We start from the raw sequence: 22,108 nt of genomic DNA, 5'->3' as shown, positions 1-22,108 counted from the left end.
ATAATATTACATCATCTCATTAATCTAATGATATAACTTGGAAACATTTCATGCCTTTATGGTTTGTTTTTGCTACTTTTCAAATGTATTTGATTTATATAGCCTAATTATACTGTTTTATGCTCGCATTGTTTTACCCAATTCAGATTTTAAAATGCATAATCACAAAACTATGTTTATTAAAATTGTGATGAGCTATGATAATCAAAAAAGGTAAATTACCACGAACCCTCTCGGCATTTAATTGTTTATTTGCCCTACAGTCATGGCACAATTTTACCCCTGTTAAGTTTTTGTTTAAAAGTTATAGTTTATATAAGATCTTGAGGTGAAATATTAGACGTGATGTCAAACCCAAGGTAAATATAAAAAAAAATGTGTCCAATTGTTTTTATTGTTATTTAATTTTCACGTGTTAAAATGTTATTTAATTATAAGTATGGGTCACATTAATACTATTAAATTTATATTGTACTGTATTTAATTTATTATATATCATCAGATATAATCTCATGTAGTTTGTAAATTTAAGATTAATATGTAAACTAAAATATATTATAGTATATTAAATTATATTAGCTTATATAATTAGTAAACTTGTTTAAAATGACCATTTAGTAAACATATAGGCCTATAATAATATTATATATAATATTATTTATGATTGAGGTCTATAGCTGGTGTAACAATTAACAAAACATTGAAAAGGAGCTGAGGATCCAACATCCATATAAACCAATCAAGCATATTTGATTACAAATACCCCTGCCTACCTTTTGTTAATCATCCACTTACCAGTTTTGCACTAATTTCCTCTCATAATACCTTTATATTTATTGTTATACCTATATTTATTGTTAATTTCGAGACTTGCTGATTATTTTAGACGAAGTATGAAATTAGTTGAGTTTTTGTGATGTAATCAATTAATTTCTGACATAATCATGATCTGATCATCAGATGCTTTGGAGATTAACTCCTAACCTGTAACTTTTAACCTGTGCTTTATCATGTCAATTTAATGCCAGCACAAAAAAACAAACAAAAAAAGCATCACAACACAAAGATTCACTTCACCAAATGTTTTTTAAGACGCAAAATGAGGGAAAAATACAATGAAAAATAATACCTCAAAATTCACAGTGTTCATCACAAATATATGCAGTGCAAAACAAGCAGAATAAATCAAAATCACATTCTGTTTGCCTTTCATTATCATTTTCCATCTGAGGAGAGTCTATTTCAAGATTCAACAACTGCTGGATTGAAATAAAGGGCTCTTAACTAGCTTAACCACCAAGGCTCTTCAGTCAATCATCTTCAGCAGAGATGGTTTACCAGCTTTACCAGAAAAAAAACAGCCTGGAACATCATGGAAACTGGTCTTTTGAGCAGGATCTCCCAAAACTGACCTATGGTGTTATTCAGAATTCACAGCTTCAATCTCTCCAAAGTCAAACATAATCATTATGATCGTTGCACACACTCATGATTTTTATCATTATTTTGCCATTACCTAGAACTCAAACCCCCAGGAAATCAACTTCCTGTGGAGTCGGCTCAAATCAAACAGCTAATCAAGATCGTTCATCACTTGAAAATGACAGGCAAGTGAAGGTGGATGTTGAAAATCAGGAACGAGCCCTCCGTTCATCAAGCTAATCACTCGAGTCATTATGCATTCTGGGAAAGCCTGAGCATTCCAGTTCATCATATTTGTATGGGTTACAGGGTTTGCATGGGCGTTTAGTCTCATGATTGCTCAGGCAACAAGAGGTCAAAGGTCAACCTACATGCAAGCTGGGGAACAATAGGCCAGTTCAGTGGGAACCGAGAGAGCGGCTCTGCACGTACCCTTTCATTACTCTGATCGGTCCAACAGCACAATAGTAAATACAGGGTGGGGACATCATAACTACCCATCTTAGACCACCACATATCCACTCTGAACCAGAACGTCCTCGTTGCCTCGGGCAGGAGCTGCGTTTCCCACGTCTGCTTGGCACTGCGCAGAGAGATGTCACATGCCAGCGGACAGCAAAGGAAGGCTACCCTGGCATTGTATGATGGTTCCTGCTTCACAAAGACATATTTTTACATTTACATTTTATATGGTTCCTGCTTGAAAACGACATATTTTTACTCTCCTCTCGTGTCATCATAGGATTTTTTAAGGTCCTGCTGGATTAGAATGTGGTTGAAGAAGAACAGACCTCAAATAGACAGAGTTCCTTGAACATTGTTGATCTAAATATTGCATGCAACCAGATGGTTTCTTAGCGACTATAGGTCCATGAGTTAAGGACAGAAACGTGAATGATGGAAAAACGGATTGACTGCAAGTGTAATTTGCTCAGGTTTCATCAGATGTTGAGAGGTTATACTTTGGAGATGTTTTCTTCTTTCTCAGCCAGCTTGTACCCATTGGTTTTCTCTTTTTGTTCTTCCGTGTTAGATCTAGTGAACAGAACAGAAGACAAGCAGTTTAATGTGGAAAAATAAAATAATGTTATTATTAATTTTTCATAACTAAGCGGTAATTTTATTATTAATTTATTATTAATTTGTGGAACAATAAAATTGGTAAACTTGCAATAAGATGTGGCCACATCAGCAAAATTTCACAGACAAAAATATCGTCAATGGTGTAGGAATGCACAAAGCACCATTTAAAGGGATAGTTCACCCAAAAATGAAAATTACCCCATGATTTACTCACCCTCAAGCCATCCTAGGTGTATATGACTTCCTTTTTTCAGATGAATACAAAAAAAATGTATCCATACATCATAAAAAGTGCTCCACACGGATCCAGGGTGTTAATAAAGGCATTCTGAAGTGAATCAATGTGTTTATGTAAGAAAAATCATCATCCGCTGGAACGCCATTCTCTTGTGAACGTGCATACGACAGTTAGTAGAAGCTAGAGATTACAGCTTATAAGGTGTTAAATATGGATATTTTATCATACAAAAATACATCAGTTCACTTTAGAAGGCCTTCATTAACCCCTCAGAGCCATGTGGAGCACTTTTATGATGGATGGATGCACTTTTATAGGACTTTAAAAAATCTTAAACCCCTTTCACTGCCATTATAAAGCTTCGTAGAGCCGGAACAATTTTTAATATAACTCTGAATGTATTCGTCTGAAAGAAGAAAGTTATATACATTTTAAGATGGCTTGAGGGTGAGATCATGTTAAAACAATCATCGTGTAGTTGGATTTCAACCATTTTATACTGAAGATAACTTATCCAACTGGCATGTGCCTGAAGCTCCATAAATTAATGTTGGTTAATTCTGATGGGATTTTTGCAGTGCCGTTACAACATTACATTGTACTCTTTTATGGCATGGGATCTTCACAAATAGTGCAATTATTTATAATTCACTCAATTTGTATGGCTTCAAAAGAGATATAACATATAAATTCAAAGAAGAGGCATGAATTTCATTAGATGTAGTTGACAATTCACTATAGTGGCAAGGAGTTCATTGCAATGGTTTCCAAAGATCTTTCCTCAAATATTTTTTTTTTCCTTGTACTTTTGTTGTTACATCTGTGTTTTAAAATATTTAACAAGACCAAGAGATAAAGTATGCGGTATACAGACATGTTTGCAAGGAAAATGAGTTATTGTCTTTGTGCAAAAGACACTGTTCAGTGCAGTCACATTAGCCAAATTTTGGCAAAATTTTGCAGGGAAAAAGGTCTATTATCAATAGTGTTGCAATGTATGAGGCACAGCTCAAACTAAATTCACAGCAAATTTGCATGGCTAAAAATAAGGTGCTGTCGTATATTGAAATTTAGTCGGCAAGAAAGTCCATTGTCTATTGTCAACAGTGTAGCGATATATGAAGCACAGTTACTTTCAAACCAAACAGTGTACCAAACAATCTAGTGACCAACTTTAACCTGTTGTGAAATCTGCATGGGGAAATCTTTTACCCGCAAGTAAAATTCCTCATTGCACTGATTCCTGTTAAAATGATTTGGATCTTTCTGATAAATGTGGCCATTTTGATACATGTGACCACATCTTTATTTAATTTTGGGGTGAATTTAACACTTACCTTTTTCTCAAAAGACACCAAACCAGTGTTATGATCAGTAGCAGTCCTAGCATAGAGGCCACTGTTATTGTTGCTAGAATACCTGAAAGGAGAATTAACCTCATAATTATCAGTATGTTTAATTGTCTCAACTGTGTTTTTAATGCAGCATGCCTTGTATTTGTTCTGTATGACTTTGAAAATGTAAGTTTACAAAGTGACATTTTTCATGTAATATATAAAGAATATGATCACAACCTGGTTTAAAATAAATTTTAACATTAATGTCAACATGAAATGGCATTTGCAACCCATTTTGTTTCCATAACGTGATGGTTTCAGAGTGAAACAAGATATTCAATAAGACAAAAATGCAGGACTTGATTTTATCCATTGTGAATTGCTGAATTATGTTACGTTTTTTTCTTTACATTATTGCATTAATGTTCACTTATGAATCACACATGTGAATGTGAATGCGAATGCATGAAGAAAGTTTTGGGGAAATCTGATTTCACGTTGACTCAACAGAAGTTCAAAATAAATAGTAACTCCTCAAAAAAGCCCAGATTAGCTTCTTTGGTTAGCAGTTCTCAATATGATTAGCAGTCATCACACACTAAAGTTACACAACTGACATAATGCACAAAAATACACAAATGTGGCTATGATTACACGTGGTGACAAAATGGGACACGCATGCATGCACATGTATAGGGCGCAGTGGTTTTTTGGCACTGTGCTGCAACACTACAATTAGAACTAAACCATAGTCAATGATAAGGTCCTAAAGTCATGCTAAGTGCACAAACATGCCCTCTCCATATGTTCAATCTTATGTCAACAACAATTATGTTGTGGCCAAAGACAGTGGTGACGCAACACTGCAGCTACACGTCACTGCATGGCCACCAGCTCATCGCCTCGCATGAGTGTCATAACATAAGGTGTCACGTCTGTTAGCCAGGGGTGAGAAAGTGTCTGACATCACAAACACACATGCACACACAACTGTTTGTTTTACTATAACATACCCCAGCTCATCCAAGTAAAGTCTCCTTGAAGGAAAGAAAAGAAAACTATGAATTGAAAGGAAAGTTTTGTGTATATATTGCACATTCAAATGATGTGGGATTATTTGAGAAACACACACACACACACACACACACACAAGATATATTAATAGATATATTAGTGTTTTAACAGTTTTTGTTCATAATGAAAGTCAACGGGGTCCAAAACAATATTGGACACCATTGGCTTCCATTATTGGGACAAACAACTATCTTCTGTGCTCAGTAGAAGAAAAAAAGTCAAACAGGATTGGAATGACATGATGGTAAATATATGATGGCAGAATTTGTGGATAAAATCAGAAAATGCACTACTGCGGATCATACAAGCTCCAAAGACAATACAAATACAAATAGAAACTTACGCCATTGCACTTTATAATATTCAGACATCACTTCTGAACACCATTTAGAATATAAACAGTGTTTGTCCTTTACAAGTGGAAAAAGTGATACATTTTTAATTGACGTTATGCTTTTATTTTACAATACATGATCTAGACATTTCACAAAGAATTTTATAGACCAAAATCTGAGTCAGTGTCCAAAAAAAAGGTCACAATGTCTGCTGTCTCTCTGGGTTCAGAGCACACCCAAAAAACAGTACCACACAGCGATCGAGAACTTGAGAATGTTAAAATACTTTAAGTGCTGATTTTGCCCCTTTGTCGCTTTTAATTTGCACTTGACTCTTTTCAACCACAGAATACAATTACTGCTCAACTTTTCCCAATAAAATTTAAAAATATGGCCTCACCATGATGGTCTTCTGTCTTTTTGTGCATTGCATATCATTATTAAAATGGTTTGAGCCGTATTCTCCCACAAAAACCTTGCTAATGATTAAAACAGACCAGCTTTTAGTCTAGACTAATCATTAGATAGTTCATCTGGATACTGAAGGCTGGACATTTTGTGGTCCTGTCGACATCCATCTAGCAAAAGCATACTGTCCAGTTCATAGGAAAGTAACTACAAAGTTTTCATAACCAGCGGCGTAAAATATCATGAACACTATTTGAGTCTCAGAGTCAGTGTTAGAGGGGTACCATCCAACTAAATAAATATTACTCGAATGACATGCTAGCCTTAGGAGCTGACTTGAATATATGAATATTGTGCGTGACAGCGTACTGCAGAAATTTAGACCCTCAGGGAGGTCCGTGGCTCTCGCTGGGTCTAATCTTCCCATTCAACACGTTGAGGTCTGTGGTAAATCAAGGCTGAGTTCAAGTCCTTCGGGATTGTGGCTTGAGGATGCCCTATGGTGGTTTTCATGTTTGGGTTTCTATGCTGGTTGATTTGCCTCCTCATCTTCTTCAGCATGGCTTCAGCCAGTGATTGTTCGAGCTCGGCGGCTTCGTCCCGAGATCTTCCTTGAATGAGTTTTCTTATGGTTTGAAGGTCTAGATCAGACCGGCAGTGCAAGTAACTCCTGAGGTTCAACTCCGGGAAGACGATCTCTCTCAGAGCTTCAACCATCAGACCCCTTGCGTGGTATCTCTCGAGTTCGTGCACAACGCTCTCCTCCAGGGATACAAAGCATATCCCTTTATCCGTATCAAATGCTCCCATATACCATGGGGTTGGTATGTTCTTCCCAACAGAAGAGGAGTAGCCAGTATTGCTTTGCGCCTTGTTCTTTGACCATTGCTCTTTCTGAGTTGCCTGGCTCCAGTGTCCCTGCGTCTTGGTCTTCTTGAACTTCTTATCCATTCCCGGTTGGGTACTCAACTTTGCCAGAAGTTGGTAGAGTCCCTCATCCGCCAAATCCGCAAGGTCACCCACCAGAAGCTTCTGGATGACTTGCTTCCTCTGAATGGGGGATGCCGCTGAAAGAATACCATGCAGTCCTGCACCAGACACAATGTAGAGAGGTGTTCAAGCTTAGCAACGGAGGACTGCTAGGCTAAAACTTTACTAGTGCAGGGGCTGGAAGGAAAATTGAAGCTTTCTTCTACATAATTTAGCTTCTTAAAAAGCATTGCCATGCAGTAAAGAACGCAGCAAGTGGTATCGATGAATTTAGCCTTCATGCAAGGATGTTAGCAACCAGCAAGACTGAAGCAGATCACAAGCCTCCGGTAAAGACAGCAAACCCAGACTTCTCTCATAGTAACAAAATGCCTGACATTTAGAAGTAAACTCTGTGGTGCACCAACTCTAAAACCAGGTTCAGAGGGAAAGATTTATGCCAGTTGAAGCATCTAATTTAAAACCCAGCATTTGTTTCGAAGGAGCCTGCAGCAGCAAAGGTCTTTCATTCAGGAAAAAAGGTAACAGTGCATAAATGGAGGCCTTGCGCAGATGTTGAAAGAGAGACAAAGCCAACTTGAAAGTTCATATTCCTATCAGTTCTTTGATAGGAAACCATGGCACTCATATAAAGCTTCTCTTCAAGCATTGCAGCAGATATTTTAACACTTAGGCTTCCTGGCCATATCATACAAAATCAAATTGCAATCTATAGACACTACTTACCATCCTTGAAGGAAACCAGTACCACTCTGTTATCTGCGAGTTGTGGTTTCCGGTAATTTCCGTGAAGTGGCACAGTAGTAGACTCTTGGGCATAAGAAGCATACAGAGCTGTGGCCAATGCCAAAAACTGTAAAGACACAACAGTAACATTACTACACACAATATAGACAGCTGAGACTATTGCCTCATAGTTGCAAGTCACATACAAAGAGCCAAGGTTTGGCTAGTTAGGTGTTTGCAGTTATGCCATGCACTACATCTATTGACAACCATTCAAAAGTAGCTGTGTATTCTGATGAAATAAACTTTTTTCCAAGCAACATGTGAATCATGTCTGCTGCTAATGGATAGCTTTGCCCCAGTTATTATAGACCTACTTGATCATACGTACAAGCTGATTAGTTTGCAGTGAAGATGAAGTGTATATTTAATAACAGTTGCCCGATTTGATTTCTACTAAACCACCTTTTCTCGAAAGCAAAGCATAACTGTTGACATATCAAGTACATATTTTCGTGAAATACCTGTTTTCTTGAAATGGTGACCGGTCTCCTAAAGACGGTCCATAGTACACTGGGATAGCAAGGCGGTGTGGTCAGAGAACCATCGTAGCGGTAATACTCATCCAAATGGGCTGGTAGCAGCACATGGATGTTAAATGCTGGGACCTGTATTTTCTGATCTGTCAGTTCACAGGTTAGCAATGGGAGAGTGTTACCATACTTGTGTTGTGCACATCCCAATCACAGATATTTGAAACTATATGAAAGTAACGTACCTCTGTACTTTATCCCATTCATGAATTTGAAGAATTTGTCGAAAGCAGGGTTGAACTCTCCAATCTAAATAATATAAAACACTGACTCATTAGAAAATAAGAGTTATGCTGGAAAATTTGTTCATGTAACTTTTAAGCACTTATTACAAGAACTTATTATAGGGACAATCACCCTAAATTATAGAGAGTTAAATGACTTGTGGTGATGGCTCATTGCTCAGTTCTTGCGGGAATAAAACCAGCAAACGTCCGAGCATCATCCCTGAGCCTTAACCACTGCACCACATCAGTCACAGTGGTTTGAGGCCTGGACTCACCTCAATGAAAACTCCCAGCACAGCCAGTCCATCATGCTTGTCCACTGCCATTGAGATGTTGGGGTATTTGTCAGAATTGAAGTGTACTACATGCATCTGGATACAACAGAAAAAAACTTAGCTTTAAAGAGGAATCTTAAGTAAATCAATCAATCAATCAATCAATCAATCAATCAATCTATCTATCATGATTTATAAGAAAGCCATAAATTATATTCTATTTAGGGCAATTCACAGCATGTGCCCTCTGGCCTCTGGAAGGAGAGGAAACAGGCAAATATAAAAGGGCAGAGGTCTGAACTACAGAGCCACAATGACTATAAATCCTATCTTTGGGAGCACATTTATGTGTGTTCTATGAACACAAACTGTGCAGGCATTTTCCCTGTCCTAATGTGATAAACAGAGATAGAGTGATTATTATTTGGGACACCTCCATACATGTTACTGAACATTGCATCATGCACTGTTGAGTCCTGATTTCAGGACTTTCTTTTCAAATACTCTATTATGGGCTTATGCAATCGAAAGCAGTTTGATCCAGCACTAAAGGTGTTCACAGTAATGGACGAGGTCTCCTCTTTGGGGTGTGTGTGTACATTGTGTGTATATTTTACCTCTCCAGCAAACTGTTTGCCATTAACAGTGTGTTCTGATCCAGTCAGCAGATTGGAAGAGCCCCAGTGGAAGTGGAGCTGAGCTGCTGAATATCTGTGAGGGAGGCTGGAGATGTACATGTGAGACGGCAAAGACAACTGCACTGTGGGTACAAAGGAAAGAAATCATGCATTTCACTTTTAAGGTATGGTCACTTGCAAGACCAAAAAGGTCTATTGTGGTGAATGCATCGATGCAACCTGATGCAAAATCTGCATGGGGAAATGTTTTGCTGAGTCAAAAGAGACAATGCCCCAAGTCAGGTCCATCTTTCAATGTAAAACTATGTTTTTTTCCTGGGTTTAGTTTGTCAGGCATACAAATCTTAAATCTGGCTACTGCTACAAGTAATATCACATGCTTCCTCAACAAGCCATATGATTTCCAGTGTCCGCAGCAGAAACGGTACAAGGGAAGTTAAATATTTAAAGGATTAGTTCATTTCAAGAATAAAAATTTCCTGATAATTTACTCACCTCAATGTCATCCAAGATGTTCATGTCTTTCTTTCTTCAGTCAAAAAGAAATTAAGGTTTTTGAGGAAAACATTCCGGGATTTTTCTTCATATACTGGATTTCAATGGGAGCAACGGATTGAAGCTCCAAATTGCAGTTTCAATGCAGCTTCAAATGGCTCTACACGATCCCAGACGAGGAATAAGGGTCTTATCTAGTGAAACAATCGTTCATTTTCAAAAAAAAAATTTCATCTGACATCGCTCTTTAACCTGCAATTTGGACTTTCAATCCATTGGATCCTATTGAAGTCCACTATATGGAAAATTTAAAAAAAAATGTGTCCTCAAAAACCTTAATTTCTTTTCGACTGAAGAAAAAAAGACATGAACATCTTGAATGACTTGGGGGTGATATCGAGGAGCATATCGAGATTTCCATTTGACAAATTCTGCAAGCTTTTCAACTAATAATTCTGTCTAACTTTTTCCAGGCTAAGTCTGAAATGGCTCTGAAACCCCAAACACAGTGGTACACTGTCAGGAAACCTCATTTGTATTCATCCTCGTGGCAGGACCTCTGTGGCATCAATGCACACTTGCTGTAGTTAACTATACATTTCCCTTTCTTTCGGACCAGACATGGCTCTTTGGAGTGAGAGTGGATAAAATAAAAGAGTGTTGTTAAGTAAACAATCACAGCTGAGAAATGGTAGATGGAACTACTTCAGCCTGTTTAATGCACATTTGACCAAAAATATAGCCGAAAACACCCATTACCTAGAAAAGTAGCACTTGTGATGTTGTTTAAGACATTACCTCGAATCACAACTTTGCCATATTTTCCAGACTAATATACAAACAGGTTTGTTTAATCATAATAAGCAGGTGATTATGGGTTTGGCAGACATGCAAAATAGATCCTTCTATCATTTTCTCCACATTGACCTAGAAATTAAGCTTGAGAAGAAAGACTGTTTTACCTTTATGTGTGACGCATGGTCTCATTAGTTTAACAACCACAAATACTTTAATCTATTGTAGTGAAAGAAAGGTCTATGTTTTCGTTCAGACATTACAATATGAAATGTAATATCTAAAAATGTACGTTTAAAAGGTACACAATGTGACAATAGTTATTAGTCGTCTTTAAAAAACAAAATGCTCTATAATCATACTACACCAACCAGAGTGTCCGTTGTTGCTGAGAGTGAGCTGTTCATTGGTCGACAGGTTGTAATTCTGGACCTGGATGGGTGGCAGGTTTGGATCGTATCTCAGCAGCTGTGTTTGGAAGTCGATGGGTGACTGGAATGCTCCTCCACAAAATGGGTAGTTCCTGGACCAGTTGTGTTCTCCATCAGGTCCTGAATGCAAAAGTAAAAAAAAAAAAGCTGTGGTTAACGTTTCAACATATGATGTGGCCAGAATTGGACTGCATTAAAGTTTTGCTAAGACACAGGCTAAGGTCAGCGGTCACAGAACACTGCCTTACAAAATGAATGCCCTTCATGAATACCACACCCAACAATAAAAGATAATGTTTTGCTTTGGGGGAGGCTTCGAAGTCATTCCAACAGAGTATAAATTTGTCTAAGAGACATTTCTAGTGCATTGTAGAGAAGAGGGTATGGAAAAGGGTAATTTTTGAATAATATGGCGAAGTTTTGAATTAAATTAATAATTATTAGGTTTTTTAAATGCAATTGTCATTGTTTTCTGCTACTGAAACAGTGGCAGTAAAAGTGGTTTCCTGTCGCTGTGGGCTTAAAGCATCACATTAGGGCTTGTGTATTCTTTGTCAATGATGATCATGGTTTTGTGGGCAGCTTTTGTTTTCTGGACTGCCGTAACTGCGAGACTTCAACACAGTGTTTCTTTTAGTAGCTTAACATGTTCCTCCCTTGCGGTTGGAATTACTCACTGCTCAGTTCATTTCTAATCTGGACTAGCCTCTCCATCATAATCACATCAGATGCCTGTGGCCGGCCCTAAGAGATTCATAACCCTAATTCTATGCAGTCATAATAACCGTGAGGGAAAGTTGAAAAGAACTTTGAAGAGATGAACAAAGGTCTTATGAGTAATTAATGACAGAATTTTCATTTTTGGGTGAACCATACCTTAGCGGTATTGCCCTTATATTGAAATAAGTTATTCATTATATACATTCAAATAATCAAAATAATTAAATAAATTCTAATTAAATGAAAAAATATTAAAGATAATTTGGGGTTTGTTACAACTTGTCATTTTTGGTCAGTTAAATGTCCTTGCTTAATAAAAGTTTGAATTTCTTTAAAACAATCTTACAATCACCAAACTTTTGCCAATTTTAGTAAAATATTAGTTAACATATATATTCAAAATGCCACACAGATACAAACAGAGTCCTAGTTTTTGACCAAATGTGCTTGAGGTGGAGACTTATTGTTACTTATTTACACATGACATGGAATTATCTATACTCTGGAAAATTTCGGTGTCCAAAATATCTGAGTCCAAATCTGAGTGCCAACTCTAGTTGTTAGGGTGTTCTGGATGTTCATTACTGATTCAAGTCAAAAAAGACTCATCCTAAGTCTCTGAGATATTCTCTGCTCAACAAGCCGCATGATTGAAGTATCATTCATGTCTGTCTGGGATAAATTATGCTAAGAGAATAATCTCATCTAACTTTTTTGAGCATTTGTGCATCTGTTTTCATCTAAGACCTCAGGCAGAGATGTGTTTGATGTCATTATGTCCCTGTACATGATTGCAAACCGCCTTGACTCAGCGGAATTAATTCAGACTTCGAATGTCAAGAGCTCTCAGTGTTAGCCGGCACAAAGGACAACACTCATCTGAGCTCTTTCTGATGGGCAAGATAACATCTACACAACAGCACAAGCACTGCAGTGTTTCTCGTTGAGCTATTCATCATGGTATTTCAAACAGTGGTCAGTTGGACACTTCACTCAATTGTCACATTGTCCGCATCTCAAAATATATACATTAACATTTTAATGGGCAAAACTTACATTTTGGGCCACTCAGACCAGTATTCAACTCAAAACACTTCAGCGTCCTATCTCTGACTTCTGCATGAGCACCACTCATGTTTTCTTCAGAAAATGCAAAGATCTAGTTTTAGTAGCAACTAAACTTAGCAATTTGCTTAACGGGGGTGGTTGGTTTGATAATCACATTATCTAAAATTTTTAGCCTATGAGCCTAAATACAGCACATTACAAGGTAGTCAGACTTTGTAGGCACTGTAAATTTGCATGCAGAAGTGAAAATTATTTCACAAGTTTAACTGAAGAGATTCAGCTTGTAAATTGCAATGTGCCACACACAAAGACAGAATAATATTATGCATTGTTCTTTCCTAAGTATAGGGAGCTATGAAATTTCACAGCCAAGCAATTAGCCGAACAATCTCCTCCCAAAATAAAGCCATTATAACAGCTCTGTTTTGAAGTCGAGGTCCCTTAAGTCGCCTTATATCGTCAAAGCAGCCATAAAATAAATCAAAACAAGACATGTAATGTAATTACATAAAAGTGTATAATTCAATTCTGTGTTACTCAATGATTCAACAAGTCTCCTTTCAAAGTCAGTGAGAACACGTGAGTGACAGCGGCATGAGGAGAGAGCTTGGTGGGATGACACGAGAGCCGTGAGAGCAAATAGGGGTCAAAACGGGGTCATCTTTGCACCACGAGATGTCATTTTCCAGGAGCAACATGTTCTTTGATACCTCATTCATGGCTGCCAGAGGGTCTCCATGTGCACACTGGTATGGCATACTGGGATTGTTAGAGATAACGGTGAAAAAGCCTGCCCAGGAATAGTCTTGACTCATGAGGATGGTAACCAGAAGCCTGTTTGGTTCCCTAGGTGCAGGCAATAGAGCAGAACACTGCCACAGCGGCCGTGATTAAGCATGTTTATTTTAAAGCTCTTCAGTGTGTAAAGAGCACGTTTTGCTGGTCTCTATGACCTTTTCTACTGAGGTGAAAATGACTCCATCTGGTCATTGTAAGAGAAGGCATTACAACTCAATTACTTAGATGATAACCTAAGCTAAAAGTTTCATGATTCCTCCATCTTGCATTTGATACGATGAAATAAACATGATCAACATTTCATATACATTTTTAGTCAAATTATTGATTTAAAGGAGTCTCTGATAGCGTCTCTCAGTATTGAAAATGGTGTAAGATTTGATTCGATTCACTTCAGGGTGTTATTTGTTTGGATGAATCAAATAAAAAAAATCATCCAAAGATTCCTTTGCTTCATTAAAACAGAACAGTTCACTCTATGTGTGGCATTTTCTATGTATTAAAATGTTTTAGTAAAAATATTCAAAAGTTCAGTGATTTTTTTTTTTAAAGATATTAAAACTTCGGTAACACTTTACAATAAGGTTCCATTTATTAACATTAGTTAACAACATTAGTAAACATGAACTAAGAATGCATTTATTAATGTTAATTTCAGCATTTACTGATGCATTATTAAAATCACAAGTTGTGTTTGTTAACATTAGTTAATGTAGTGTGAACTAACATGAGTAAACAATCAACAACTGTATTTTCATTAACTAACATTAACAAAGTTTAATAAATAGTGTAATAAATGCATTGTTCATTGTTTGTTCATGTTAGTTTATACATTAATGTTAATAAATGGAACCTTATTCTAAAGTGTTACCAAAACTTCTATTAAGCAAGGACACACTGAATTGATCAGAAATGACAGTAAGGAATTCATCTAATTTGGCTAATTTAAAATCGATTTCAAAATGCAGTTCTTTTGAACTTTACATTTGTCAAAAAAAAACAACAACTAATAATAATAACAATAATAAAAAATCCTGAAAAATGCATCACAGTTTCCTCAACAATATTTTTTATTTATTTATTTATTATTTTAGTCATTTAGTAGACACTTTTATCCAAAGCGACTTACAAATGAGGACAACAGAAGCAATCAATTGTAGTATTAAAACAACTAAAAACAGATCCAAAACTAAAGGCTAAAACTTTATAAATACTACCTATGCACATTTTAAAAATAAAGAAAGAAAATAAAATGACAAATGCATGCATACAACAAAATTTCAAAACTTAACATTTAAATGAAAAACAAAAAATAAAGCTAAAAGCAATTCAAAATATTAAAGAACAAAAGGTTCTTTACACACACACACACACACACACACACACATATATATATATATATACTGAACAAAATTACAAAACACAACACCTCTGCTTTTACTGTATTTTTGAACAAATAAATGCAGCCTTAGTGAGCATGAGAGACTTACAGTAATTTAGTTATATAGTTACTGCTGTTCATATCTATATATTGATACATTGGTGCATATATTTAACTACATATATACACACATTCTTTTTTTGTCTTCATTTAGAATGGAAAGCCTGCCATTCTTATATTAAATATTTTGAATTGCAACAATGTTTTTTTTTTTAAATAAACACATAAATAAATAAATGAAGGGTTTACTTGCCATTATAGGTCCATTTGGTCTCTGAAAAAGAGACAGAAACAATGATTAAATGCTTTTACAGTTTCACTCAATTCAGTCATAAATCAGTCAGATAATGCATTCCACTGCAGCTGGACTTTATTCTGGTTGCAACCTGCTGCTTTGGTCATTGCTGGCTACTCTCAGTCAATCTGACTGGCAGGCTGAGCCAGTCTCTTGCTGGTCTTTCCCAGAGATTTCTGGTTGACAATGAGATTCCCCCGGAGCATGTATAATCCGTCACTGCTTAAAATTCTAAAGAGCAAGGTCATTGGAAATCAAGACATTCCTCTGATTAAAGTTCATAAGTTTAATGTAAACTGATGTTGACACAGAGTCTATAATGAAACGTAAAGCATTTTTGCACAACTATAATGCACCATGCATTAACTGTACAGTAATGGAAATTATTATATTTTCTCAATATGAGATTTAGAGTCCAAACAGGAAGCCGCAAAAATGTACTGAGCAATTTGGTCATCATTTTTATTCACAAAAGTTAATCTACCTTGCTACTGGACCACAGGTTTTTCCTGACCTGACCCTTTGGGGAAGATCTACAGAAAAGATATTAACAGCACAGTTAAGTCGGCACCTGAGCGCTAATTTGGCGTGACAAATGTGTCACCTGTGGTTTTCAATACACACTGAGGTCATTCGAGGTCATCTGTCAGATCTGCAGACACAGCCTTACTAATTCAAAGCATTTCGGGGTTCTGTATTTATAATTACACATTATGATTTCACATGTTCTTACTTTACTCCCAAGGTTGTTCATTTATGGAAACAGCATTCACCCACTCATTATGTTAACAACTTAAATGACCTTCCAGGAATCTATATTTGATGTTCAATTTTCTTCCAAATTACTGCTTCTACGCCAATATGAGACCATATCGTCCATTTAAAGCGATGCAAAATGTTTTTACAAAAGGTTTTTACTGAGTACTTTGAAAAAATACAAACATTCACAAATATGCATAAGAAATTCATTTTCTGAAAGTGTTTAAAAAGAAAGTTTTTCTGCAGTATAAAACGCAAACGTCACATCTATGATCCATTATCCAACAAACAAAAAGTATAAAGTAAGGTAACACATAACGTATTAGCCAACATTTCAACATAATATAATGTTGAACATATTATTAATAGCCTAATTAACATTTTTCTATTTTTTTTATTTTTATATGTAGGCTACAATTTTGAATACACATGTAGTACAGACCTGTGAAGTGATTATCATGTTTCTGACCAGTCATCGGAAGTTAGGTTATTATAACGTGAGTTCTGCAAGACTTACCTGTGGACTCCAGGGGACACGCGATCAAGATGATGAATATGAGTGTAAGTGTCATTGCAGAGAGGTACCGGCTGCTTCTCAAGTGCCCTCAGAAGTCGCCTCAGAAGAGAGTAACGTTGACATAGCTGTCGGAACCGGCTCTTATATCAAGCATGCTGCGCTCGCGAGTTAAACAAACATGACTTCACGCGATGTTCACAAATCTGCGGCTGTGTCTCGAGCGAGTGCACTGCCCACCCAGACAGCATCAGAGGAGCACAGCTTTGTCTTAACTCCGATAAATAGCTATTAGCCACACGCAAACAAGGTACAATAGAGCGTCATCTGATATGAGAAAAAATTACAGCTTATATGACAGAGATTATATCTCCATATTGCAGCATTTGCTCGGTGTTTACTGTGCCCGCAAATAACATAGTGCGTTATTATAGGTGTCTAGCCTATGTATATTGTGCAACTGTATAGGCCCTATACATTCTCTTTGACTGGTTTTGCTGCTATTGTACCATAATTTATGATCTATCTATAGGCTATTTATCTATCAGTCCATGAGCACTAAACGCCACTCAGCCAATCAAATTACTTGTTGCAGGCCTATACCATCATCATCATAATTATTATTATTAGCCTATTATTATTATTACAAGCCTATAGATATAATATTATACAGAAGCACAACAATAATTTAGCTTATACACAAACAGCAGGCTAATTTAAATGAATAGGCTACATCATAAAAACTTGCAGTTCTTAGGTAAAAAATGGACTGAACTAATGCTGGGTTAAAGCAAAGACTATAGAAGGGACTCTGGTTATATATATTGTTGGGGGTAACGCATAAACAGATTACTTTTCTAAAGTAACTAAAGTAACGCAATACTTTTTAATTTAGAGGGAAATATCTGAAGTTACTTTTTCAAAAAAGTTACTTGTTTCCCATGTATTGACTGACAGCTCTCGTGTTTCCATGTTGAGAGAAATCGGGAGTAAGTGCAGAGCGTTGTGTGTGAATATACTGTATATTGTAGACCAAATATGAACATGTATTTACTCATCTCACCTGCACAAAAACAGATTCAGTATTCCTCAAAATGAATAAAAACAGCCAAATGCAAACTCAGAATATTATACAAATCTGCAGTAATTAAATATGTTAAATAAGACAAATATCATTTATGTATTTTATTAATAGTCTTTGCTACTGACCTTCGACTATCCAATTCAACCATACTAATAAGCAAAAATGACACATTTGTGTTTCATTTTTGTTATTGCTGAATAATGTTGAACTTTCTTCTCCTGCGTTATATTCTTAATGCAATTTGTTTGAGCGGCGCCCTCTACTTTACATTTCCTTCAGCCTAAGGTGTATTCATTTTGAAAGGGCTTTTACATTTGTAAAATAATAACTTTTTTATGTTAAAAACAAACAAGCAAGCCTTGGCCAGATTTAAAAAGTAACTCAAAAGTAGCGTGACACATTACTTTTCATAAAAACTTACTTTTTTAGGGAGTAACGCAATATTGTAATGCATTACTTTTAAAAGTAACTTTCCCCAACACTGTACACACATATATATATAGACCAGGAAAAACATTTCAGTTATTTTGACACACATTGACCTTTTGTGACAACATTCCCCAATAGCCTTCACTATGTACAGCCTATTGGGTAATTTGACACAGATCAATTCATAAAACACACAAAAAATGTAATTTATGACATACTATCAAAATGTACAATAACGTAATTTCAAAACTTTTAGTTGATTCTGTAAAGCTTCATCCCTTTAAAGATGTAATGCATAGGTCTGCGGTGTTGTATTTTCCCAATAGGAACAGGAAAAGTGTTTCCCCCCTGCTGGTGACCTTTGACATTGATGAGACAACTTCAAATTAACATTTGTTTTGGTTTTCTATTTTTCTCTAACTTATTTTAGCTTTGAGAAGAAAAAAAAAAAAAAATCAAGATAGAAATATATGGGGCAAAGAATGAAAAAAATAAAAATAAAATTGAACAAAATATATAATAATTCCTAAATTAAAGGTTTGTGTTTCATTCTTGTTTTCCTATTGTTTAAATTTTGTTGAAAAGTAATTTTAAATAATTTTAAAAACACACGTTGCAAATGATGCTGTTTCTTTATATAGTATTACAAATAAATCACTGTCAATAAATAGCAGGTTCTTATTTCAACTTAATATGTCCTGCTGTAGAGGCACGTTAGCACAAATAAATACTCACTTTAGGTGAAAAGTGTGATAAGTAGCTTTTCGTCTTTTTAATTTGTTGTAATATTATGTCAAAAATTGTCTTAACCAATACCTGCTTTAATTTGAAGGAAAAAACCCAGCTGTAAAAAAGGTTCTTGAGATTTTGTTTTTTATACACTGATATACTTTATAATGTCACTACGAGCTAAATCTATCACATACGTGTGTCACACACTATGTGAATCACCCACTGGAGACACATGGATGATCTTTCAGTGAACCGAAGGTCAAATGAGGAGAATCCCTCAGTAATTTACCATCTGAGCCACTCAATATATCCAACATTTTTAAAAGCCTACTTATATACATAATGGGACTGAGGAATAATAGAGTTAAATTATGTTTTAATTTATGTTATATGAGTGACAGCCAATGCTGAAACCTGAATCTCTACGCACATCATTTGTGGGGCCTCTTACTGGCACCGTGCTGGATACTATTTTCATCTGTAACCTGTGAAGAATTCTCCCATAGTAAAGTGCACAAAAATGGTCATTATTATATTATATTATAAATGCCTTCTGCTATATCTATAAACTTTGAACTTGCGCTTTAATTCTGCACTAGATCAATGCTAATTGTGTTTAAAGAAACAGTTCAACCAAAAATTAAAATTTTCTGAAAATGTTCTCACCCTCAGGCCATGAAGATGTAGCATTAAATCACTTGCTCATCAATGGATCATCTGCAGTGAATGGGTGCCGTCAGAATGAGAGTTCAAACACAAGTAATCCACACCACTCCAGTTCATTAATTAATCAGTTAATGTCTGTTGAAATTAAAAAGTTGTCGTCTGAATCAGGAGAGAAATATGCACAGATCATGCAAACAAGCAAAATGTTGTTATGTATTATGGACCTATATTTTAGCTGGAAGTCATGATTTAAATTAAAAGATAAAAAAAGTGTAACATTTGTGTGGATTACTTGTGGATTATTGTGATGATTTTATCAGCTGTTTGGACTCTGGATTCTGACGGCACCCATTCACTGCAGAGGATCCACTGGTGAGCAAGTGACAGAATGTTACATTTTCCAAATCTTATGAAGAAACAAACTCATTAACATCTTGGATGGCCTGTGGATGAGTACATTTTCAACAAATTTTCATTTTTGTGTGAACTATGTAATTTTACTGATTACTGCTTGTGAAGAAATAATGCAGAACAATACACATTTATTAGACTGCTGTCCCTTGGAATAACAGTCTCTGTCAATCAAGTTATTTGTAACAATGCTGCTACAGTAACATAGGTTTGTTGTGTTTGTGACTTTTTTCTGTCAAAATATAAGTAACGTAAAAGTATATTGCTTTTTAAATTCAAATTCCTAAATGAATTGAGGTAGTAAACAGAAATCCAACTCAAATTTGAATTGAGGAAGTAGAATTAAAATGAGTTCAAAGATGTATAGTAAGTTTATTTTTAATTATAAAGAAAGATTCATCAAGACAACTAAATGAAGTTTAAGTAGCATATTTATTTTTTACTTGTGGAAGTGCATCTTTTCCAAAATAACAATTTCTAAATAAAGATCGGAAACAGGACAAACAGGTGAATGAAACCAATGACTCGTCATGATTTTGTAGGCTACAATTAATCACCAGTTTCCCAAGTGTACAATTCTAGGAAACCATTAACATCTATAGAGAAGCTTTTCACCAAATTTGAGAGATTTAGTGAGATTTGATTTTGATGCAAGAGACTTCTTGTGATATGAATAGATGGGCTTCACTTCATCTGTCTATAGCTGGGAAGTTCAATGTATTGAACTCTTTTTTGAAGTTCTTCTTTCTCTCATTGGAATGGTAAACAACCGCAGTTACATCTTCAGCTTTTCAGGTATTTACAGCTTCAGCATTTACTTAAGTCTTGATGAAAAAGACTTAACAGCATTAATGAAAAAAAGATCCTAACTTGATATTAGAAGATGACGAATGATATACAGAATTTAAGAAGTTTTAAACCTGTAAAATCCTGTTAGTTTTACAGTAAAACACTGGCAGCTGGGGTTGCCAGAATAATTCTGTAGCAACTTTACAAAATAAACTGTAAATGTTATTTTAAAACGGTTGCAATTCACAAAACCAATTTTAAACCAGTAAATCCAACCATCACTTTCTGCTGAATTAGCATAACCACGCTGCTACCAAAATATGTTTTGATCCTTTAACATATACTGACAACCACCATAATAACACAGGTGGTAAAGAGAAAGATGGTTCATCATGAGCTTTTCCACAAGCTGAGGTAAATCCTAATATATAGAAGATGAACAGTGTCATATGCACAACCACAAAAGAGTTGATAACATGTAAAAACTAACTTGAATGCAATGTAAGTCGCTTTGGATAAAAGCGTCTGCTAAATGCATAAATGAAAATGTAAAACACCATGGTAACACACAACACTAAAATAATACAATAAACATTCATTTAACAACATAAGATATATAAACTGTAATGAACTTATAACAAAACCTAAAACACAATTATTTACATGAAATACCATCAAATGTGAAATGTTACACAGGGAATTTCAATTATAAGTTGACTTGTTCTTTGTATTTCCCAAACCTGTAAAATTCAGTATTTTTTGGTAAAATTACATTTGATGTTCTGATAGATCAGTTTTTCACCATATTTATTAAGTGAACATACTGTTAAGCAAATAACAGGTTTTTACTGTAGCATTTTTTTTTTTACCATTATACTACAATAATTTTTAAATGGGTCTTGACATGGATTTTTTTTTTTTACTTATGTTCCTTGAGGTTTTGCACAAAAAACTAATAAATATGTGGAAAAATTATTATTTTCAAACCTCTCTCTAAAATGACCTGCTTTAAGGGGCGGGTCCTTTAAGGCTTGTCAGTAATCAGCCACTGTTATGATTGGCTAAGGCCATTGCATAGGAAACTCTATCTTTGACAACATAATCAAAATAAAATGGTCATTTCCAGACAAAAATTATGAAATCATTTACTTGCGGTTTTTGATGCAGCTGCAGTCAAATCTAGTACCGCTTCATCTTTCAACAAATGTTTCTTTGTGAACTCTCCATGACACTGTTCCTCATTTACAAAACAAAAAGCTCTGAACAATCCTCTGACACAATACAGGATGCCATTAAAAATAAACTATCCAATTGTTCCTTACGCTGGGATCCTTC

The 22,108-nt window shown here is 35.5% G+C and overlaps 1 protein-coding gene across 1 annotated transcript; it reads right to left on the bottom strand.

Annotated features, from left to right (window-relative positions):
* Positions 1-1,069: 1,069 nt before the first annotated feature.
* Positions 1,070-16,893, bottom strand: LOC306866442 (carbonic anhydrase 12-like). Its single transcript, XM_079411661.1, has 11 exons — positions 16,666-16,893; positions 15,348-15,368; positions 11,008-11,187; positions 9,326-9,468; positions 8,709-8,804; positions 8,392-8,455; positions 8,138-8,295; positions 7,614-7,740; positions 5,094-5,117; positions 4,081-4,162; positions 1,070-2,457 (listed from the first exon to the last, which is right to left on the bottom strand). Exons 1-11 carry the CDS (start codon positions 16,718-16,720, stop codon positions 2,379-2,381), a joined length of 1,029 nt encoding a protein of 342 aa, XP_079267787.1. The 5' UTR covers positions 16,721-16,893; the 3' UTR covers positions 1,070-2,378.
* Positions 16,894-22,108: the final 5,215 nt, after the last annotated feature.

The sequence above is a fragment of the Barbus barbus genome (genome assembly GCF_936440315.1).
Source record: "Barbus barbus genome assembly, chromosome: 48".
In the NCBI taxonomy this organism is placed as follows: domain Eukaryota; kingdom Metazoa; phylum Chordata; class Actinopteri; order Cypriniformes; family Cyprinidae; genus Barbus; species Barbus barbus.
Note: the sequence above shows the minus strand (reverse complement) of the source record. Positions and strands in the feature narration are given on the sequence as shown.

Excerpts from the sequence above, each read along its gene's own strand:
- LOC306866442 (XM_079411661.1), bottom strand. The coding sequence starts at position 16,720 with ATGACACTTACACTCATATTCATCATCTTGATCGCGTGTCCCCTGGAG. Across the intron at positions 11,188-15,347 it reads GACCAAATGGACCTATAATG|GACCTGATGGAGAACACAAC; the intron begins GCAAGTAAACCC and ends TTTTGCATTCAG. Across the intron at positions 9,469-11,007 it reads CAGCAACAACGGACACTCTG|TGCAGTTGTCTTTGCCGTCT; the intron begins GTTGGTGTAGTA and ends TTGTACCCACAG.